Here is a 23,840-nt window from a genome sequence, read left to right on the forward strand (position 1 = left end):
TCCAGAGGTAACCTTGCTTTGAGAAACTTTTTTCTGAACGTGGATTTGGGTTGAGTGCCTTTTTTGCAAAAAGATAGAGATAGAAAGGACGGGTGGTCCGGACGGCTTTTAACAACATTTAGCTACAATTTTTGCCTTTCGATCTTACAAGAAAAAAATGGCCCCCAGCGAGCGGGATTAGCTGTGGCGCCTCCTCAAGGGGAAGATTGGCCCTACTGCGCTTGCGCGACTCTTCCCGCTCTTTTCTTGTGCTGAAGGCTCCTCCCCGGGACTTCCTTGTGGACGTGCTTTCTCAACTCTGACTGCGCCTGCGCACCCCTCTTTTCTGCGTCCTGGTGACCAACCCCCACATCCATGCTGTGGCCCAATGCGCCTGCGCACTCGTTCCCTGGGCGTGGGTGGGAATTGGACAGCCTTTCTGCTCCACTTAAAAGAAAGTTGGTTCCTTGAGATGTCTCTTTTTTCTCCTCTCCCACCATGTGCATAAATTACATTGTTCCTTATGTAACAATGTAATTTATGCTTTCATTATTAAGTACAATTCCAAGTCCTGTGTAGATCTGAGGCTTTTAAACAACGGCTCTTTTCGAGTGCAGATGTGTGTTGATTTTCCTTATGGAGTGTGGTAGGAAGAGCACAAGTTTGAGTCAGAGGCTGGGGGCTATTCACTCTGTCACCTTAGGAAAGCTTCTTCCTTCTGTAGCGCTCTCCCCTCTGCTAAGGAGATTGGCCTGGATGCTTTCTGACGGCCATTTCTGCCTTATGGGGCATTCTAGGAAAATCTAGTTCCCCAGGGAACTAGACGGTGCCGACAGGCCTGAAACAACAATCTTAGGAGGATCCCTTTCCAGGGATATAGTGCCTTTCTTTGTTCCATCTTTCAACAAGCAGGGCCTTAGCACTTAACCATGTGTCAGACACTAGTGATGAAAAGTAAGATTCCTTGCTCTCAAAGATCTTGTCCTTGTGCGCAGGGCATTACTGATCAAGAGATCACACAAATCCGTGTATAGATCTCTAATAATGGTTTAACTGTGGTGTGAAGGAAGAATAGGAGCTGAATACTGAGAACTTGAGGCCAAGTGGGTTAGGGGAAAAAGACTTCCAAGCTGAGGGAACGGCATCTGCAAAGGCCTTGAGGTGGATGAGAAAGAAGAAACTGCTAGGTTATGGTACTGGAGGAGGCTGGAGTGGAGGCAGGAGCCAGGCCACATGGGGCTTCATGGCTGTGCCAAGGACTTTTCCTAAGAGCAGTGGGATATGGTTGAAAGGTTTAAAAAGCAGGGAGGGTCATAATGGATGTAGGAGTTCTATGTAAATGGATCTGAGTGTTTACTACCGCTATCTTTGGACAGTAATGCGATGCACTTTTTCCTAGCTCTTTGTGTTAAAACTGCCCTCATTGCTTGCATTTTCAGGGCTCTCTCTGAGCATCAGCTCAGATTGTGCAGTGGGGTCTGAGTACCTGGAGAGAGAGCCTGCCAAGCTGTATCCCAGCTGCACCAACATGCATGCCTATCGTCCGTTCTCGCTGGGGTACCAGGATGCATCCCCATCCCCGGGGATTCCCCTGCAGCGGGGCTTCCGGCATGTGTCTTGCAGCCACTACCATGGAGGAGGCTTGGTGAGTTCCACCCTGACTTCTTTCTGGGTTCTTCCTTATCCCATCTGCTCTTGCTTCCTTTACATCTTCTCAATCCCAGGAAGCCACTTGGTGTGCCCACTCTGTAGCAGGCCCATTGACCTCATACGGTGTGTGCAAGTCCAGTCATGTGTAGATAGGTTGGCCTGGACTATGTCATATGTTTTTCAGAGCTGTGGGCTAACAGGCTCTGGGAGCTTAGGAAAAAAGGTATACAGACACATCTCAGGTAAGCCTGGCAACACCAACAGAGTGGCATGCTGGTGCTAGAAGGGCCCTTCATTTTGCTGGGTACCAGAAAGGGAGGACCACTCTCCTGGAGCCATATAGTTTAGGGTAGCCAGGAGAAGACGTAGATCCCCACCCAGTGGTATGGCCCACTCGAGACTGCAGAGGGCTTTTGGAAGGAACTGGTATTTAAACTTAGTCATGAAAAATATGGAAACCTTCCCCCAAACAGCCGTCACTTTAGGAAATATATGTTGAAAGAAGAAATGAAATTTAATACTTTTATAAGATCAGTGGTCAGTCACTAACTGGTATGCTCTTTAAGCCCAGAGTTTTCAATATTGAGTGTGTAAGAGTCAGGCCATCCCTGTTGTGTGCCAGAGTGACCAGGTTTTGTGGTTTTGGTTACCAGCTCCTTCCAAACCGGGATGGTTAAAAGGCTTCTCCCTTTTGGCAACCCCAGAGGGCCACCAGGACTGCAAGATAGTGAAAGACCTGGGTGACCGGTCCTGACTTTGGCCCCATAAGGCTGGATCTGTGGCAGAGGTTGGCTCAAACACAGCTTAACGTTCATGGAAATGTAGGCCACCATTACTTTCACTCCCTCCCTCAGAGCTAAAAGCCTAACTGTGGGTGTTACAGAGATATTTCTCTTGGGTGGAGGGTGGAGAAGAGCGAGGAGAAAGCAGGCTTCTTTGGTTTAATGTGAAAGCGATTAAGAAGAAAGATGAAAGCTTGACATTTACATAATGAGAGTCATTAGCCACAGTGTATGGAGCCAGTATGATGGGGTTCCAGCTGTGTCCAGGCAGGTCACATTGGGTGCTGGATCCCCACTCCTGCTTCAGCCTCAGCAGCATCTCTTTTGTCTGTTTTAAATATTGTAAAGTTTTATTTATAAATCATTTCCCATTGATTCGAGGTGGAAAAGTCTGAAAACCACTGGTCTTGATGATTTCTAGGATGCCTACTGACCCTCATGTGAGCCTTCTAGGTACAATTGTTACCCCATTATAGAGTAGAGAGAGAAGGCTCAGGGAAGTTATGTATTTGCCCAAGGTCATAGAACAGGTGAGTGAGGGACTGGGATTCAGATTACATAGCTGGTCAGTGAGAGAGCCAAAACATATACCAAGGTCATCCTGACTCTGGAGCCCAGGTGCTTTCTCCTACCCTAAGCCTTCTCTCAGAGGTAGAGTAAACATGACTCCCCTCCCACCACCACACACACCTGAAATCCACGGGTGCTGGACACCCATTGCAGCTCAGGGAGAGCATAGCATCTCTATTCTCCACACAAAGAGAGTGGTCCTGGCCAAGTGGAGCGTGTACCCACCGTCTGCTCACACAGAAGTCTGGAGCCTGGCGTCCAGTTCAGGGCTCTGATTGACAGGTCTGCCAGACGGCCTTTGTTAAGAGTGTGATCTCAGTTGGTTTATCTGGGCCTGAGCTGCCACCACAGGCCCCAGGCAGGAGCTGTGATCCAGGGAGAAACTTGGCTGAGCAGCTTGGAATTAAAGCACTAATAATCGCCCCTCCCACCCACTTCACGTCTGGATAGAGGATCCAGCATTTATTTGTAAAGCTACTTCAAACCCAAGAGACTATGAATTGCTTTCATCCTTGTCCTGCTGCCCCCTGCCCAGGCTCTAAGATATTCCCCAGAGACATCTTCCACCTTCTATTCTTGTTCCTGTCGTACCTGCTGCTTCTTTGCTTCCTCTGTTCTCTTCCTACAGAAGAGTACAGAACTGGAGTTGGACAGATAGGGTCCAGTCCTACCTCTATTCATTAGTCATATGGCCTGAGGAAGTCACCTAACCTCTGAGAGCCTCACTCAGGTTCTTCAGCGGAGTTAAGAGTACCTATCTCTTAGGGCTGTTGATGAATTAAATAAGGTGTAATGCATGTAAAGTAAAGTGCCTGGCACAGGGTCTGGCACAAAGTAGGTACATAAAAGTGGGATTTCTCCTCCGTGGTCAAATTAAGTTAGGAAATGCTGGGTTAATCTAAGATTTTTGAGGACTGCCTTGAGGCTTTAATATGCTCACGCAAGACTCACCAATGTGGGGGCAGTATTTGGGGTTTCTCAAACTCCCTTGACAAAGAACACTTTTAAGAGCACTTAAAAATATCTCATAGGATGCTAGCGTTCCCCAGAACACAGCTTGTGAAGTGCTGCTATGAAGTATCTGGATGCAGAAGTAAATAACAGGAACTACATATGAAATTCATTATTTTTTTTATTACATTCATGTCTTTCTCAGTTAAGCTCTGAGCTGTGCAGTCATCACCCCTCCAGATCCCTTCCTTCCATCCCTGGGGTCCTGTGGTATGCATTAGTTTCCATCTTCTGAAGAAGGAACAGAAGCATAGAAGGGTTGCTAGCTAAAGCCACTTTCCTGAGGTCAGCCAGCTTCTCTGACCCAGTACACCTGCAGTACACCCAGGTCTTCTGTTAGAATTGGGCTCCCAAAGGCACCCTGACCCTTGAGTCTAAGTCATTACATGTGCTAGAAAATGGGACCACAAATGGTTGGTATACAGTAGGACCTTTTCCCAGTGGGGAGCAGTAGAGTAAGACAGACTTGGGACTCAGTTCTGCCTCAGCCACTTAACCAGCTCTGTGACCCTGGGCCTGTAGCTTCATCCTGCTGATGCTATTTTTCATCATTACAGTGAGGATGGAAAGAGAAACTCCTTCCCAGGGTTGTAAGGATGGAATAAGGTAATGGATCTAAGCGTAGACAGAAGGGCTCAGTCATTATGACTGTGCAGCTATTCCCTAGGCTTTCCTGAGATGTGCCTGTATTCCTTCTTGCCTTCAATCATTTGGCTTGTGTTTGCTGGATACCTATTCCAGGTGCCCTATGCCCAGGTGTTTAGGCCATACAGGTGAATCTACTCCATGAGGAGCCTCCCATTCAGGGGAAAGAGACCTATTTGATCAGCCCATCTGGCTAACCCTCTCCCCTCTTCGACTTCTCTGCTGAGTGTTCTGTGCAGGTGTCAGAGCCAATGGGAGACTTCCAGCCAAGCTACTACCCACCGCCGCCGCCACCACCGCCGCCGCAGCCGCTGCAGCCGCTGCAGCCCCAGTTTCTCCCGCCAGGCTTCCTCTCTGCGCTCCACTTCCTCCCACCGCTGCCGCCGCCGCCACCACCATCATCTTTCTCACTGACCATCCTGTCTGATACGGATAAGGAGACCACTGGTAAGTGAACACCAGACTTCCAGCTTCCAGGGGAGCCAGGAAGATTTCCTGGAGGAAAGGGGGCCTAATCTGAAGTAGATGTGGAGAGAAGAAAATGGAGAATAGGATTAAAATGTGCTAGGCCCTGGGATAAGCCCTTTCTTTATACCCCCCTCCTAAATTCCATACACAAGCATCAAAGGAGGAGGGCCCCTGTTCTCAGGTGAGGAAACCAACAGAACCCTGAGAGGTTCATGGGTGTAAATGGCAGAGCTCGGATTTCAACAGATTTCTTTGTCCGGCTCCAGATCCCTCACCAGTAGGCAAAGATGTGGAGGACTGCATGCGTGTGGTGTGCTCAAAACAGAGGCTGGGGAAGCAGCAAATGCTGGGCCTGGAGCTACAGCAGGAGCTAGTTGAGAGCTGGTAGAGAAAATGCCTCTGCTCAGGCCACCCTGGAGAGAGAATGTGACCAGGAGCTAGAGACTGTCCTTTGCAGCTCTGCCACTGGGTGATCTTGGCACTCACACCCTCTTCTAGGCTTCAGTCTTCTCATCTGTAAAATGGGCCCATCACAGGGTTACTGTGAGGGTCAACTGAAATTTTGAATGTGGAAATGCTTTGGGTTTTCTCATGAGGGCCTTTTGCAGCTTTAAAAGTTCAAAGATTTTTTCCCCTTCAACCCTCCCCTGAGGCTCTTCAGGAAATCATTTTCCTTTGGAAAGAGTTGGCAAACTCAGCAGAGTCTTTAAAATGACTGTTAGGAAAACCTCATGAGCTAGCTTAGTTGGGCGGTGTCATTCCCATTTTACTGAAAAGGAAACGGGCCTGTTGCACACCTGCTGTGTATGAGATGCCTAGATCTGTTAGCTGGAGAGATGGTCCAGTGTGGCTTGAAGCACACTTTTCTTGGCTCTGGACAGCCTGAGTATAAGTCCTGGCTCCAGCTCTTACCAGTTCTGTGACCTTGGGAGAGTTAATTCACTCCTTAGTGCCTCAGTTTCAGTGTCTGCAAAAGTGAACTCATGATGGTCTCTACCTCATAAGGTTATTTTGAAGATTAAACAAAACCTGAAACAATAAAGGCATTAAGTGAGATTTGGCTCTGTTTCACCTCATACGCATGCTGACTTGATGTTGCAAGGTAGGTTTTATCTCATTTGACAGAGAAGTTGAGGTTCAGAGCTTTGGGATAGCTTCATGCCACACAGCCTGTGACAAGCAGAGCTGGAGTTTGAACCTGAGCCTGTATCATGTGGTGAGGGCTAAAATTCTAGCCTCTTGACACCTAACAATTTAAAGGCAAAATTGGGCTTGGGAACAATGAAAATGGCTTGTAGAAAATTTACATCTGAAAATAGGTAATTTTCCCTCTTTCTAAATTCAGCTCCTCTTCTTTGTCTTTACAGATGACCAAGATGTGGAGGTGCCATGTGAGCCCAGCCAGGCATCATCTCAGGAGCAGTCCGACTAGGCCCGGGCCCTCGGGCCAGCAGAGTGGGGCGTTGGGGGTGTGACAGCAGTGATTTTCTTGTCTGTGTTCAGTGATGTGTAGGGAGGGAGGATGGTGATAGGCATAAGATGGAGTTAATTCCCATTTCAAGATAGGAGGAAGGAGGGTGATTTCTAAGTTTCTCTCAATCCTGAGATGTGAGCTTGAACGGAAGAATGGAGGATGAAGTTAGCAGGGGGTGGGCCAGAGCTCTGAGGAGCGGGAGCCTGGTGGAAGCTCACGTTTAGGAATGAATTTAACCATCTCTGGGTTTGCTGCTGTTTATCAGACTTGCCCCCAGAGGCGTTCTTTGATTTCCTCAGGCCCTGCTCCAGGACAGGAGATACCATCTATTTCAGCCTTCTGTCTCTGCCTGGTCCCCACCTGGGGGCAGCACAAACACCCTGCTCCCAGCACATCCAGGTGACTAGTGCAAGCAGCCAGGACCATGGCACTGACAGCAGGTTCTGCAGCGTTCTTCCTTGCTGCCCAGTCTCTCACTACCTCCCTGACCACTGCCCCTCGCCCTTTACCCAAGGGGCTTTACTAAGTAAGCATCGTGACCACTGGGGCTGCTTCCCCTCCCCTCCATAAAGTTTAAGCCATTTCAGGCATCATTTCTGGTTTTAAAAAATCTATTGAAGTTTGACTGTTTGATGTTTTTATAGTGATTGCCAACTTAAAAAAGTAGGCTGTTTGTAAGCACTGATGCAGTTCTCAGAGAATAGAATGGTGCTTCCAAAGCACCTATGATGTCAACCGATTCTTCTCTGGGGACATTTGACTGTTGAAATAAAATGAGCAGCAGAAATCTTTGTGGAAGGTTTATTCTCTCTTTAAATCCTTATGGAAGGCAACATTGGGTCGGGGAGCTGGGGGCCTGGGTTTGTGGCCTGTTGTCTTGCCTCTACGATGTCCTGGCTTAGGCGAGTCCCTCCCCACTCCTCCTCCAACCTTTACCTCAGTTAAGTGAGGTGCAGCGCAGGCCAGGCTAGTAGATTTTTTTACTTCCATTGTTATTGTTATTTTAAGAAACAGAGGCCTCTTAAGGAAATCTGCTTCAGACACAAAATGTAAATATTTCACTTCCCTTCCCCAGCTCCTTTCTTGGTCCCTGCAAAGGGACATAGTTTTGAAAAACAGCTTGGTCCCATTCTGCTGTTTTAGGGTCTTGGAGGCTCTTCCCTTGGTTTCATTGGCTCCTTTATTTAAAAATTATCCTATGTCTCTACTAGAGTCAGCCTGGCAATCACCAGCTCTGCCTGTGAGGAGTGTGGAATCTAGTAGGAGAAACAGACAAATAACAATGGGATTGGGATTGGGACTGGGACGGAGAGAGAGCTACCTAGAGTGGCTGTGGGGATGGTCTGAGAAAGCCTGGGAGAAGTCATGGCCTCAACTATATCTTAAAGGGTAAGAATGAGGTGATGATAGGCACTCGCATTAGGGAGCGTAAAGAGGGTAGGAGACCTGGAGTGAAGGATTCCATGGCAAGAAGTAGGATCCTGTTCTCTGTCCAGGAAAAGACCGGCACCTGGGAGAACAGGCTGACCTGCTTCCTGTCTTGCCAGTGGGCAAGAATGTCCAAGCATCCTCCTAGTACAGGTGGCAAGAGAATCATTGAGGCGTGATACTTTGTTCTCTCCACATCAGTGTGGTGACTGGGGGTCCAGGGCCTGGGCTTGCTCTGTTAGAAGGCATTGGGGTACAGTTATGGGAATTTTTCAGTTACTGCTTTACAAACTTCTTGAAGCAGGTCTAAAGTAGGCATGCTGAGGCCTGTAGGTCTGCACTGACTTCGGTCTTGATGCAGTGATTTTGGACTATCCTGGCTTAGAGGCTGAAGCCATCAGCCACCCCAACGCTGGTTTTACCCCTGGGGCCACAATGCTGAAGCACTGGGGTGCGTGGGGTAGAAGACCTGGCATCTGGTTCCACTTAGCCTCACTCACCCTGCCCTCATTGGACCCCTGACCAGTCAGTATGGTTAGGTGGGGCTGGATCAGCCCCCTTTTTTAAAAAAAAATTTTTTAATCACTTTGTTTTATCCTAGACTCCCATGTTTTTGAAAGATATTTTTTTAAAATTAAGCTGCATTAATAAAGCAGCTTTTCCATTTTTGATCACACAGGTATGATACAGTCTGTGACCATTCCAGACCAATGTAAGGAAACAGGATGTTTAGCCTGTGGGGTTTGAGATAGGAAGCTCTGGCCTGCTGAGAAGAGCAATGTCCTGTTGCCCTGTTGTAAGGGTCTATCTCCACAGGACTCCAGGAAGGGGAGGATTGCTCAGTTTTCCAAAAGGCCTATGATCCGATGAATCTCCAGAGACTGATCTGCATCTTTTCTGAACTCTTGAAAGTTCCAAAACGAACTCTGGGTCAGGGTGGTAGGCTTGCCTTCTTTCTTTACCCCTGGCGAGAACCCCAAGTTCTGTCCTTTCCTATGGGCTCTCGAATCCAAACTGCTCCCTGAATACCCTGTTCTTCCAAGCTGTTCTCCAGCGGCAGCATGAGCATAGAAAACGGATTTGCATATGTTATTGCCCTGCTTACATTCCTTCATGGCTCCCTCCTGCTCTAAGAATAAAGACCCATACCTTCAGCCCCAACTGCCTGCCCACCTTTCTAGCCTCCTCTCCCTCACTGGCTGGCCCAGCCTAGGTTCTGCAGGGGTGGAGGCAGCCAGGTTCAGGCAGAAAGGATGGGAGGCAGTGACCAGAACCGGAGCAGGACTGCTCATCCTAAATGGCAGACCGTTATCTTGGCTGTGAGCCAGGATAACGTTCTGGAAGGTTTGCATTCCCTGACGCCGGATGTACTTACAGTAGGCCGCCAGGGGAGGGCGTGCGAGCAGCAGTTGTGGGCGGAGCCGGCAGAGTTCAGACGACCGCGAGGGTGGGGCCTGTTGCCTAGCAACAGGCCTCCACAGGGAAGCGCGCATTTCCATGCGGGTGTCCGCTGGAGGACTAGGTTTTTGCAGTGCCAGATACCTAGGATCTCCTGGGAAATCAAAATGAGCTGTAGTCTAGGGTAGATGGTCACCAGCCTCTAGGCAATCATCTTTGTGCTGCCCTGCATGTGAAATAGACGCCTTCCTGTCTTTGTCTTCAGACACCAGCCGCAACCCCAACCCCGTGTCCCATGATGTATTCTCTTGCCTCTCTCATTTCTGCATGTTTGCACATGCTGAGTCTTCTACCTAGACTCCTTCTAGTTTCACCTACTCATCTCCTACTTATCCTTTCAGATTTAGTCCAGGCGTCCCGCTCCTCCAGACCACCTTAATCTGGATTAAGAATCTCTCTAGGGTTTGCCCAGGGCTCTGCCGCCCTCTATCACACTGATCCCATCGAGTAGAATTCCCTCCTACAAGTCTCTGAGCTTCCTGGAGGCAGGCAGTGACGGATCACATTTTTCTCTGTGTCCTCAGACCCCAATGTGGAGCTCAGCATTGGTTAGACCAGGAGTTATTGAGTTCCTGTGACAGAATAAATGGCTGAATTTCTGGTCCATCTTGTGGATTTTTGGCTGGAGGGCTGAATTGCTCTGCCTCTGGCCACTCACGGGCGACATCTTTTGCCATGCATTTGTGCTCTGTCTGCTGCGACCCCACACAAGGGATGAAGAACAGGGAATCAGCCTTCACTGAAACTACGCTGGGTGCCAAGCCCTGCACCCTTCCCTCATTTAATCCTCATAACAGTCCAGGTAGGATATGCATTGTCATCTCTATTTTATTAAGGAAAGTGAGACATAGAGAGGGATAGTAATTTGCCCCAAGTCACATAACTTATAAGTGGCCGAGGGTATGCAGAGGGCAACTTATCCTCCTGGGCACTAGTTCTAGAGTTTTAAACATCTATTTTGTCCTGAGTTTCCACCTTGACATTTTTTTGAACATGGACCTTGTGGATGCATCCTAGATGCTGGGCATATACTAGTACAGCATAGGGAGAGCAGCCTAAGGACATTTGCCTCCTGAAACCACTGCCTATTTCACAGACTGCAGCACAAAAAAGCCTCCTGAGAGAATGCTAAAGTAACATGAACAGAGGGAAGGAACCTCAGGGTCTCAGGCCCCACACTAGGCCACAAGGCAGTCAACATCTCCTATTGCCTGAGCTCCACCACAAGCCCCATTGTGCAAGCTGGAACTAACAGATTGCTCGTTCTTGTGGCCGGAATGAAGCAAGGAGGTGGGTCTTCTAAGGCTGCACCTCTAGGTTTTGGTCCTCCAAATTCTACTGAGAGAAGCCTTCCTACCATGATAGCTCCAGTTTTTCTGGAAAGTGGAATAGGGGTGCTCTGCGTCCTCTTGAGGACAGAAACACATCCCTCTGGGCCTAAGGAAGAGGATAAGTTTCTCTTTCTGCAGCCTTGAGGATTCCCAAAGCCCCTTCCACTCCTGGGTGCTGTGGTCTTGGGGGCCTGGGCCAAGGACCTTCTTACTGGAGAACTGCTCAGAAACCTTGGAAAGAGCCATGGCCTCTTCTCCTTGGCAAAAGCTCAGGAGCCTGGGCCCTGCTCTTCCTCTTTGCCTCCTCCTACCCGTGTGCTCTTGGGCACATCATACAACTTCTCTGAGCCTGCCTTTGCCCCGGTAACACTGACTTAGGGATGTGCAGAAGGTGCGGGAAACTCTTATGTGAAATACCACCTCTGATGCCACCTCTCGGTGAACAGAATATGGTACCTGTGTTGTCATCATCAGATGATTGAAGGCAGCCTCCTCTTTGAGACCATGTCAGGAGGCTAAAGCCAGCACTATGGTCTTTACTTCCTGGTGTTTCCCACATGCCAGGCACTTTGCTGAGCGCTTTCCATAAATTCTCTCTGCGAATCCTCATAGTGACTGGTTCAGGCAGGTACCATAATAACCCCATCTTACGGATGACAAGACTGAGGCCTACAGAGGTTAGGTTCTTACACTTGGTCATACTTTGTATAACTGGCAGAGATGGGATTAAATCCAAGTTCCACCTGAGTCCAGAGCTAAATTCCTGACCACATTGTGCTCTCCTTCTTAGGGAAGGGGAGTCATGGTCCCCCCAGGACTTGCTGCCCAATTGCAGTGCACCCAGCCCAGCTGTGTTTTAAGATATGTGGACAGACTGAATACAAAGAACAACCTAGCTGAGGTCTTACACAAGCAATGAAATTATTATTATTTATTTCAAACCCTTTGATTTTGTTTTGAAAATGAACAAATCACGAAGTCAATTTTTTTTTTTTTTAAACAAGCATTAATAGAGTATTAAAATTTTTTGATTTTGTTTTGAAAATGAACAAAGCACAAAGTCAATTTTTTTTTTAAAATGAGTGTTAATAGAGTATTAAAATTTTAAACTAAACCCTTTCACAGGGCAGGTTGGAAATTTATCGTTCATAATGCTTTTAATTCAAATGTAACCTAGAGACAGTTTTGATTTTTACTAGGATAATTTATTTTCCCACTCACTTTTTCCTCTTTCTCTGGACTTTTTGTTTTTGTTTTAACATAATTAATTAATTGGGAATATAAGTAATACATGGAAATGGTAAACAATTTAAAAGGGTAACTCACCTATGTTTCTCTCCTCGGAGATGTCCCCGCCATTTTTGTGTCTTTTTCCAGTGATGATTTGTACAAGATTAACTTGTTTAACTTATCTTTAATTATGAGATAGTTATAGATTCTCATGCTGTTGTAAGAAATAATACAGAGAAATCTTCTGTACCCTTTACTCAGTTTCCCCTAATGATAACATTGTACGAAATAACAGTACAATATCACAACTGGAATATTGACATTGATACAGTCCACTGGATTTATTCAGATTCAGTTTTACATTTTGCATTTAAGTTCATTCTTGCATAAAATGTTAGGTTTAGGTTTAGGCTCTTTTCTTTTCTTTTTTCTTTTTTTGGCCTCTGGATGTTCAATTGCTGCAGCAGCACGTGCTGCAAAGGCTATCTTTTCTTCACTGAATCGTTTTGTACCTTTGTCAAAATCAATTGAGCCTGTTTGTGTGGGTCTATTTTTGAGTTTCTTATCTGTTCCATTGATCTGTTGCTGTTGTTGTTGAAAACACACAGAGGGTAGCATGTGATCCACACTGTTCTGAACATTTATCTTTTCATTAATACTAGACTAGGGTTTTTGAGCCTTTTTTGTGCCATGAACCACTTTGCTAGTCTGGGAAAGCCTATGACCTGTTCTCACAGTGCTTTAAGTGGATAAAGTAAAACACGTTAGGTCACAGAGGAAACCAATTTTGTTTAATACATTTTCCAGAATAGAGAACTATATTTGTGGGTTAGCAATACATGTACTTCTTTACAAACACATTAAATAACAAGATCTAGTAGTGGGTGTAATCCCTATAATAGTTTCAAAGTAGTGATCTCATTGATATTTTGAGATACCTGTAACAACTATGAAGTGGTTATGAGAAAATCTGTAATTTCTATCAGTGACCAAGTTGCTGCTAACGCTACTGGGATTTGTGGCCTACATTCATAATTGAAGGAAACGCTGAATTATAGTGAGAGGTTAGTGAAAATTAAGATGTGGTTTTCCTCTAGTCAGGTTCACAGAGCCCTCCATTCTCTCTAGGACCCCAGTTACAAACTTCTGCATCGAGCTTGGGAATCCGCATATCTTCCTCATTCTTCTTAACTACTAATAGTATTTAACTTAACTGCTGTATAGTATTTCACTGGATGGATGCACTTTAATTTATTTAACCAGTGCCTCACTGTGAGACTTTAATCTTTTGCTCTTACTACTAACTTGATTTTTAAAAGATTTCTCCTGTTCAGACTTTTTTCTCCAGCAGGGCCACCAAGCCGGCCCCTCCATATTCAGAGAGACCTTTGGCTGGTGATAAATACACAGACAATGTGCAGAGGGCATCTTGGAGAGCAGGCTCCAGCCCAGCTCCCCCTCCTTCCAGGTCCTGCACACCATGACATCCTTTGCCCTTGCCCCACGCCCAGGCTTGGGATTTCACACCAGCCCTTGTGAGTGAGCAGTAGGCAGGCTGAGCAGGGTTCCCCAAGCTGTGCAACATCCTGTGAGCAGATGTACAGCTTCTCTGTGCCTTTGTGCTACATTTTATTAACAGCAGATTGCAAGATGCTAACATTCTATCATGTCAGCCCTTGCATTTGAGCTAGCACAGGCATTGGCCTGTCAGTAATTAGCTGCTGGGTGGTGGCTTTTCTTCATCCTTTTTTCTTTTTTTAATTGGAATCAGAACATCTTTTTTCTTTCTTCCTTTCTTCTTGGTAGTAGATGCGGTCCATGGAACACTTTGTGTGGACTTGGCCTTTTTTCCACATTCATGGGCAATTAATTTCCAGCTATAATCCAGTCACCCAGCAGACTGAGTTGTCTCCCAACATTGTCAGTCATTTGCTGGAGCAGTTGTTCTCCCCACCCTCCTCTACTTGGGAAAACAAGAGATAATAACACCTCATTCTGAAATGTGTGAAACATACCTAGTTTTGAAACCCTGGCTATTTCAATTGTCAGTCTCTAATTAAGTTAGTGTTTTTGAACATCTGGCTTTTGCATTTTTTTTTTTTTCCAATTTGGAGTAAATTTTTTACTACCATAGTATATTAACACCAGTCATAGGGTGATATCAGCCACCATCTTCAACATCAGCAATGACCTATATTCCGTCCACAGAGTCAATTAGAATTTTATCACGTACCTACAATGGGTCAGGCCTTGTGCTGGGCTCCTAGGATGAGGTGGATATTTCCCTCTTATACGCAGGCCTGGGTGTCCTAGCACCCCCATCTGAGTGCTCCCCCACATAAAACCCTTCTCTAGCTCCCCACTGCTCTGATATCAAGTCCAGCTTCCCAGGCCGGCTGTTCACAACTCACAGTCCAGCTGACTGTTCCAAAGTCTTCTATGCTTCTTTGTCCCCATTACACTAGAATTTCCCCAGATGCCTCCAGGCCCTGTTCCTACTGTACCCCACTTCCTGCCTCATTGTGGACCCTGCTCTGAGCCTTCCCATGAAGTCCAGCCTTGTTCTCCTTTGATGCCAGGTGAACCCAAAACTTCTTCCTCCAAGACTTTACTGTACTTGCTTGCTTTTTCTGTGAGTTCCTTGTAAGGACGACATCTGACTCATCCATTGAGGCCACCATGACCTCATGGCCAAATATAGTTGTCAGTTCTCTGTCTTCTGCTCCTTGGTCTCCTAACCTGTTTCACACACGTCTCTCTAGACTTCTGGGACACTCCTCTCTCCTGATTCCTGCCTTGCAGCGGCTCCTGCTCCTTCCTTTGCTGCTCTCGCCTCTTCTCTGCCTGCCTTCCGGATGCTGGTGCACCCCAGACAGGCCCCGGACTCTCCTTTCTTCTTGTCAGTGTTCTTTCTCTGGAGTTACTCATCCAGGTCCTGACATCCCAACTAGTAGTATGCAGAATAGGCTAGCCTCGGTTCTGGACTCGTGTTACCTTTGTCTGTGCAACCTGTCTAACTGCACATGTAACAGGTGTCCTGACAGTGAGGTTTCTGGCAGGAAACAGAAGCCAGCTTGGAAGGTTCAAGGGATTGTAATGAGAAGCCTTTTCTCAGATGTGTGAGTAGGGTTAAGGAACCAACAAGAGATATTGAGGCACTGAGAGACTAGCAGCAATGGGAACCATTATCACTCCAGGGCTGAAGGGATGAGGGGAGAAAAGAGCATTCCTGGAGCCCAGAGTGGGCTGGAGCCTGTGGAGGAGGGCCGACCACGTAGGCGCTGCGGTCAAGGAGGGATGTGACTACAGCCAAACTAAATGGGTCAGAGCACAGAGGGAAATGGGTAGAACCAGCCCTACACTGATCTCCTCCCACCCTCTGATTTCCTGCCTAGTGCTTCCCATTGGCCAAACCCAACAGGAAGCTGGAGGGCCAAGGAGCCAGAGGGCAAAGGATGCAATTCAGAGCTCTGGCTCGGTCCCTTGGGCACAGAATAGGGCAGAGAAGGGCAGACAGTAGGTTGGCAGGGGCAAACAGGGAGTTACTATCATAGTCTACCCCTGTGCCACTCTGCATCTTTGCCCTCGTCTCAGAGCAAGAAACCCTCGTCTCCAAAGCAGGGGTAGGGGATACAAAGACCATCAACTGCTGTGTTGTCATGAAGCGATATCAGTTCAGTCATGATCCCACCTGGAACCTCAACTAGAACATTAGCTAAATGGCAGGAAAAAGAAAATAAATTAATCAAGCAACATGTAGATAGCGGCTGCAGTTATCACAATGTCTGTAGTTGACTGAGAGGAAGAGGTCAATAATTATTATTTCTTTTTTCTAGCACCCATTCTATGTTCCCTTCACACTCCATGAGCACCTTGTCTGGCGGGAGTTCTGTACCTGGTAGGGTGACTTAATTCTTCATCCTTATCGGGCCTGAGCCCTTGGTCACCCTGTCTTTGTTGCTTATTGCATTTCTCCACAACTGTGATTAGAGGACATGAACACATCTCTCCCTGCAAGTTCCTAGCAGAATTCTCTTTTCTCTGTTGTGCAGCAGAGCCCAGTCGCCCCTTGGTAGTCGAGATCACCCACCCAGGCCACTAGAGCAACTTTTTCCCTTTCGGTTCCCTAGCACGAGGAGCTCAAAGTGGCCAGAAGGAAACCCCAACTTCTAATTGAGGGAAATCATGGCTCTGTTTCCTGGCAGAAGCCCCTGAAAAATAGCACCTCCAAACCTACTGAGCCTGTGGCTGCTGTCGTAGATTGGAGTCCTCGAAAGCAGACCCTCAAGTGAAGTTTCATGGAGAAGTGATATATGAAGGAAGTTCTCTCTGGAGGAGGAAGGGCAGGATGGGGATGGGGGAGAAGCCAGGAAGGATGCCATTTTAGGCTAGCACTCAGCCTCAGCCTGACCCCACGAGGAGCTCTGGAGTGTACGTCACACTCCGGAGTTATCTAGACTGGAGGCAAGAGACCTGGGCTTCCACACTCCTTCACCCTCCTTCACTGGTTGAAGGCCACGCCAGGCGCAATGCAAATACTCAGGCGCCTCCAACTGCCTGAGTCTGAGGACCAAGCGGGCATGAGAACCCAGGGGACATTCTCTGAAAAAGAGCCTCAGATGTGCCTGATGGAAGCAAAATCACGCTGAACCCAGGAGAGGCCCAAACATGGGAAAAAGGAATCTGAGGGAATCTGGGCAGAGTTCCAACATGATCTGTTACGTTGCAGAAACGAGACCAAAATTCGTATAAGGGCATTATTAAGGTCTGAGAGGGAGTGGGCTGTGGTGATGGTCGCAGAACTCTTTGAACTAACAACCTTTGAATTGTACACTTTAAGGAAGTGAATTGTACAGCACATGCTATTAGGCTGCTATTTTTTAAAAAGTGAGTGGGGACACTCCTGGTGACTAAGGTACATACCCCATCCTATGGGACAGATCCTCTAGCTCACAGGGTGCTCTTTCCCAGCTGGTGCTATAACTGAACCCTCAGCAGGCTATTTTTTAAAAAATTATTATTATTATATTTATGCCTACAGTACCTAGTCTTCCTAGGTGGTCTCTCATCCAAGTACTAACCAGGCCCGACCCTGCTTTGCTTCCAAGATCAGACGGGATCAGGCTTGTTCAGGGCAGCATGGCCATAGACCATGGACCGTGGCTCCACTGGGGCACCAACCCAGGACCTTCTGCACGTAAAGCAGACATGCTAACCACTACACTATGGAACCACGACCAACGGCAGGCTATTTTAGCATCCCCTCAAACTAGCTGCTAGGTGCAAGCTCGCTGCCACACTTCTCTCCCTAGTAATTGCATTCTTGGGTTGGAGGCACTAGGCTGAGGCAAAGCATGGTGATGGATAAAGCATCTGGATGTCCGCAGACGGTGGTACCGACAGAAGTATCCAGCAGAGAAGGCAAATCTCTACCAGATTCCATGAGGGTGGAAGACATCCAGTGTAATCCACTTGTCATCATTGTGGTTTCCTGGGGAGTGTTGCTATTTGGGCACCATTGGGCAGCACTGGCCTGTGGTATTGACAGATTGAACACTTAACAGCGGCAGTAGCCAGGTCAACTTTGGCAAGGGGAATTCCATGTTGTTGAGCCTATGAAAAGTCTCTATTTCTGCTGCTATGGACTGAATTGTTGTGCCCCACCCCCCACCCAATTCCTATGTTGAAGCCTTAACACTCAGAGTGGCTATATCTGGAGATGGGGCCCCTAAGGAAGTAATTAAGGTGAAAAGAGGTTATAAGAGTGGGGCCCTGATCTAATAGGATTGATGTCTTTATAATAAGAGACACCAGAGAGCTCCCTTTCTCTCTACTTCCATGCACACAAAGAAGTCGTGTGAGTATACAGCAAGATTATGCCACCTACAAGCCAAGAGAAGAGGCCTCAGGATGAATCCTAACTTGCTGGCACCTTCATGTTAGACTCCTCACTCTCCAGAACTGTGAGTAATACATGTCTGTTATTAAGCCACCCAGTCTGTGGTGTTTTTGTTATGGCAGCCTGAGCAAACTACGACACCTGCTGTCACAGTCATTTTTTTATGGGCCCATTGACCAAGAGCAGGATTCGCTGGGGAAAGAGATGAACTGATGTCCACGGGATGGGTCACTTTGTTTCCCTAGTTACTGAAAGCCTTCTCTGCATTGACTTCCCCTCCGGTGCACATTTACATAGCACGTGAATATTTTGAGAGGTCCAGCTGCATACCTATCTCCTTATCGCCAGTTTTCCAATCTCATTCTTTCCAAATCCCTGAGCAGCCAGCCAACCCATAAACCCCTGCCCATGAATCAATGTAGATCCACACCTCAAGCTGTTTCTCCGTCCACTGACTTGGGCAGTCAGACACCAGTTGAAGCTCTGCCCCATACGAGGGTATCTTTGCACCCGCTCCTTTCAGGACAGCCCCTGACGGGGGCTGGAAGGCAGCCTCCGTCCACTTCTGGCTAGCGCTGGCATACCATATGCACCCATTTGTAAGCCAGGCTCCTAGTGGTTTCTCTTTTGCTAACCAGTTAGCAAAGGGAATTCCCCCGCAAACATGGCAAAGCCCCAGGAGCAGGCTCCATGGGTGTCTAGGCCAAGTTTTCATGATTTACTTGGGCCTTCTGGACCTGCTCCAGCCCGGTTTTGTGCATGCATTTACATGTGGGAGTGCTGCTGCTCACACCCAACTTTATGACTTGGAGGAGCAGATAAAATTCAATGTGTTCATTTTCTATGACTGGGTAATAAATTACTACAAACTTAATGGCTTAAACAACACCCATTTATTATCTCAGTCTCTGTAGGCTGGAAACTGGGTAACTGCATAAGTGGGTTCTCTGTTCAGGGTCTTGTAAGGCTGAAACCACGTTGTTGTCTAGCGCTTTGATGTTATTTGAGGCTCAGGGTTCTCTTCCAAGCTCATTCAGGTTATTGGCAGAATTCAGCTCCTTGCAGGTGTAGGACTGTCTTCTTGCTGGCTATTGACTGGGAATCATTTTTAGCTCCTAGAGGCCACTCTTTGGTTCTAGCTACATGGGCCTCCCATTACATGGCAGCTACTTCTTTAAAGCCAGCAGGAGAATCTCTCTCCAGTCTGCAGTATTCACAGGAGTGACCACCCCATCAGTTTTAGACACAAGAGGGGTGGTTATACAAGCCATGTACACCAGGGAGTGGGACTCTTGTGGTCATTTTAGAATTTGGCTCACACACCTATTCTCATAAAGGGTCCCAGCAGTAAACAGATAGCATGCTCAAATTAAGATAATTTAAGGGGGCTCAATAAGAGAATTAACAATAAGATCTGGCAGGGAGCAGTAAACCACGGGAATAGTGCTGTACCTAGAGAGCCCCATTAGCATCCTTAGGGGTGACTGAAGGGGTGAGGGGACAGAGCGGCTAGGGGACCTGGAAGAAGAGAGTCGGGTAGAGAAGTCTGCTATGAGAGAGCCATCACCTCTCCCAGGGGTCTCTTGTGGGAAGGGAGCTGGGAGGATAAATGCTCTGGCCTCCTTCCCCTCTCACCATCCAGTCTCCTGCTGGTGCTCCTCAATGCCGAGCCCAGTCAGAAGCCAGAGGGCAAGGGAGCCCTTTGATACAGTCCACACAGGTTAGCCTCCCAAGGTGCAGAGTGGAGGCAAAGACATGGGCTGGGGAGGGTAGGGAGCAGGAGGACAGCCAACCGACAGCTGAGGTCACATGGCCCTTCGGTGTCCTGTGGCCTTGGGTTCCAGTCCCTCCAAGAGCCAGTAGCCAGACCGAGCTGCTTTTCTAATGTAGAAGATCTGCCAGTGGAGAAGAGTCTGCTGGGCTCCCTAACCTCAGTGGTCTATGCTCTGATTCTGTGGAGAAAAGCCAGGGAGCCCACGTCCTACCCCCCATCTGCCCCAGACACTTCAGCCGCATTGGATCTGCTGGGTCATAAGGCCCCTGGCTTCCCCACTAACCAGCTGTGTGCACTTGAGCAAGGGCAGCTTGTACCACAGTCTGGACTGAATGCAGAGCTCAGTCTTACTTTGGGCCCATCCCAAACAGGCAGGCTCACCAGCTCCCCAGGAAATGGGTCTAGGTTGTACCCCCAGGTGTGGCGTACGCAGCCTCCAAAATCCAAACAGTCTCCTTCAGGTCCATGCCTCTTATTTAGTGGTAGTTCGTACGAAGTGCAGCCACCTGTCTTTCATTTTAGAGGAAATATTCCACATTCTATCTCCTCCTGCCCTCTGATCGCTGACTTCCGGTAAAACCCCAATCCCTTGGCTGGATCTCTGAAGTTCTGGATGAAGTGGACCCCATCCAAGCTGGCGGAAGCCAGAGAACGAAGGAGCCCAGGGGGTTCTGTTTGCAGGGATCAGCCTGTGGACACGGAGCGGGGTGCAGAGGGGTCTGTGTGTGAGAGACAAAGGGAGAGCCACCAGCCCCACATTCCCAACCTGATACGCAAAACAGAGCTCTCGACTTTATCAGCTGCTGCTGACCCCTGCACCCCCACATTGCCTCCTGCCTGGTGGTCGTCTGTGGTTTTCTAACTGGACACCTTGCCTCCTGTCTCCTCCCCACCCCCACGGCATTCTCCATAAACAGCTAGAATGGTCTTTATAAAATACGAATCAAATCAGGTCGTTGCCCAGCCCCAAACCCTGCAGTGGCTCCCATTGCTCTTCCGGTAAAACCCCAATCCCTTGGCTGGATCTCCGAAGTTCTGGATGAAGTGGACCCCATCCAAGCTGGCACAGGAGACAAATTCATCATTGGTCTTTACACAGCCCACTTTCATTTGCTTCTTTGTTTGCTTTAATAATATGATAAGCACCCATGAATCCCCTGCTCCAGACGAAGGCCAGGTCCTTGACAGTTTCCTACATACAGCCATCTCGTCCCGAATTCTTCCTCTCACCAGCCCTACCCATGGCAACCAGCATCCTGAATCCTGGTGCCTCATTCACTTGCTTTCCTTTTTTTATGCTATTACATCCCTATCTATTTCTAAATTTTTTAAAAGTTATTTTATGCTGTGGTCTTTGGGGCTAACTTTTTTCACTGACTTTTACGTCATTGTGGGCTGCTGTCGTCCATTCGTCTCACCCGCTGCGTGATAGTCCCATGTGGCATCCCAGGTTTCCCACACTCTCCTGCTCGCTGTCACTCGGTGTTCTGGGTTGGCTGTGGGGAGCAGCGCTGCTGTGGACATCACTGCCCAGGCCCCTGTTGGCCCACCTTCTACCACTCTTCTTTCACCCACCACACATCAGTCAAGTTGCCCTCTTTGTATACACGCCGTGCCCATCCCTGCCCCAGGGCCTTTGCACTTGCTGTTTCCTCTTCCTGGAACGCTTTCACTGCTCTGGCTCTTCTTCATTATTCTGCTTTTGGTGCAATGTCAAACTCTCAGATGCCTGTCCTGGCCCACCTAGGTCTGCAGCCCTCCCCTCCCAGGAACTGTCCCCATGAGTCCAAAGTCTTCCTGGGGGGCTCAGGGAGGGGCTGCAGTGGATGTGCAGTGGTTGAAGCACGGGGAGCAAGGGCGGGGTGAGAGATAAACCACAGAAGTGGTTTGAGAGCAGATAGGATAAGGCTTCAAATGTCATGCCACCGAGGCCAAGCACATCACCGTCCTTAAAGGTGTGTTAGGATTCGTGCCCCAGAAGAGACGTGGTGCAGCCTGGGTGATCCTCCAGGCCTCTGAGGAGGGGCAGCTATATAGTATATGCTCAAGTATAGGCAAGTGGGGTTTCCTCCAAATTTATCCTGCAGAAAATGGAGTTGCCTCATTTTGAGTCTTTGCATAGTTTCATTTTATGGGGGCACTTGTTCAATTACTTTATTTTGAAAAACAAAGTTCTGGCTGGGAATGCATGCCAGACTAAAACAACCTCTGGTGTTTTGGACACTTGTCAAGGTTACCTATAAAATCGGTAGTAAAGATAACGGAGAACCTTATCGTCGACAATCACCCTTCAGAGGTGCGTAATCTGGTAATCGTGAGGGCTGCCTGATGCCACACAGCCAGACCATGTTGTTTCTTTGGAAGGGTGGGGGCCTGCAGTGCTCAGTGGGCCCACCCCCTTGTTCTTCAGAGGGGAAAACCAAGGTCTGGGGTGGGGAGCGACTTCCCAATGGTACAGGAGTAGGCCTAGAAAGCAATGACCCTGCTTCCTAGAGCTTCAGGTTTTTTCAAGACAGTGTGAATAGAGGCACAAGGGACACAAACTCTTTCCGTTTTCTTGACCTTGAAGACAGAGATGATATTATAGGGAAAGCTCCAGCTTTGGAGCTCAGAGGCCTGAGTTCTAATTCCTGGCTTCCCCACTAACCAGCTGTGTGAACTTGAGCAAGTCACCTTCCCTCTCTGAGCCTGTTCTCTCCTCTGCTGAGAGCCCTGTCATAGGATGGTGTGAGCCTCCAGCCTCTGTAGGGTGGGGAGTGAGTCATTCCTTGGAGTGTATGAGCCATGCATGTGAAGGGGAAGCTGTGGCGAGGGGTGGGAGCTGGGAGCTATGGAGAAGCTGCAGCCTCTCTGCAGTGCTCTGAGGAGCAGCTGGGGTGTGAGCCTGCTCGAGGGTGCCTGCAGTACACGGGAGAGCAGGGCCAGAAGTGGGGCTGGGCGGCTGGGCTGCTTGTCCTCACAGCCAGCCATCTCCCCAGCAGGTCCAATAACTCTCACCATGGGAACATGTGTTTGCCACCACAGGCCTTGAACGTCTTGTAAAACTCACAATTTGTTCAAAAGAATAAACAGCATGAAAGGGGACACGGAGCCTTCATCCAGGGCTAGGGGCGGGGCGGTGGTGGGGCAGGGAGCTGCTCGAAGGCTGGTTTCCATTTAAACCAGATTTGCAGGCATCGGTTCTCAGCTCTGGGAAGCCGTGCCTGGTACAGACTGTGTGCTTGGCACTGGCCTTGGATGAAAGACACAGAGCCTCACTTTCTCTATCTGTGAACAGGGATGACAATAGGAATATTCTATACAATATGCAAAGCGTTTAGAACAGTACCCAGGAAAGATGAGCCATCATTCTTATAGAAGACAGACACGCATGCATTTTATTATAGCCAGAGGAATCAGAGCTATAACAGAGGAAGCCTGAGACCTGAGGGCCTGGGGAGGCTTCTAGGTAGATTGAAGAGGCAGAGGTTTTCTGGAGAAGAGGACACCAGTTTTCAAGATATAAACTGAGGACAGGTCGCACAGTGTATCCAAGAGGCATGCAGGCCTCTGTCCCCTTCATCCACCGCTGGTGCGCTGTAGCCTATCAGGACCTGGGTCTCCTCCCACCAACAATTCAGGCAGCAGCCTGCCAAGTGCTGATGGAGAAAGCTGCAGGAATGGCCACTGGGGGGCGCCAGGACCCAAGCCAACCAGCTACTCTGAACGGAGCATGCTCCCTAGTCTTATTGTATTTCAGAAGGGCTATTTATTAAATATAATGAGAATTTGAAGATTCGTCATGGGGTAGGGTTTTTCCCATCCTTGAGAGGAGCTGGGAAGCCCAGCTCAATCCCCAGTTGTGCCGCAGACGCTGAGTTAAGTCTCGGCCAGTGCTTTTTGGGCCTGTTTCCCATTGGTCAATGGTGGTGCCCTTTTTACTTGGGTGAGTGTAGGAAGTAGAGGGCTGTGGGCTGCCCAGGAGAGAGAACTGAATGCTTGCAAGCCAAACTGGCTGAAAAATGCCCACAGCACTCTGGGCCTTGAGGCCAAGGCCTTGGGCTCTTTCTTCCCTATTTACTGTGTCTCAGGGAGGCAGAAAATCCCTGGGACCTGGGTTAGGGGCCACAAATACCAGCCCAGTATTAGGCTGCCACACTGA

The 23,840-nt window shown here is 48.4% G+C and overlaps 1 protein-coding gene and 1 pseudogene across 1 annotated transcript in view; one reads left to right on the top strand and one right to left on the bottom strand.

Annotated features, from left to right (window-relative positions):
- The window catches only part of DMRTB1 (DMRT like family B with proline rich C-terminal 1), an 8,373-nt gene extending 1,836 nt beyond the window's left edge, over window positions 1–6,537 (top strand). The window contains exons 3-5 of the mRNA XM_015595061.1: window positions 1,379–1,624; window positions 4,877–5,084; window positions 6,473–6,537. Coding sequence (XP_015450547.1) covers window positions 1,379–1,624; window positions 4,877–5,084; window positions 6,473–6,537 — 519 coding nt within the window. The remainder of the gene's footprint in view (window positions 1–1,378; window positions 1,625–4,876; window positions 5,085–6,472) is intronic.
- Window positions 6,538–17,058: 10,521 nt separating this feature from the next.
- Window positions 17,059–17,177, bottom strand: LOC112485909 (annotated as a pseudogene).
- Window positions 17,178–23,840: the final 6,663 nt, after the last annotated feature.

This window comes from Pteropus alecto, unplaced genomic scaffold, assembly GCF_000325575.1.
Source record: "Pteropus alecto unplaced genomic scaffold, ASM32557v1 scaffold25, whole genome shotgun sequence".
Taxonomy (NCBI): Eukaryota; Metazoa; Chordata; class Mammalia; order Chiroptera; family Pteropodidae; genus Pteropus; species Pteropus alecto.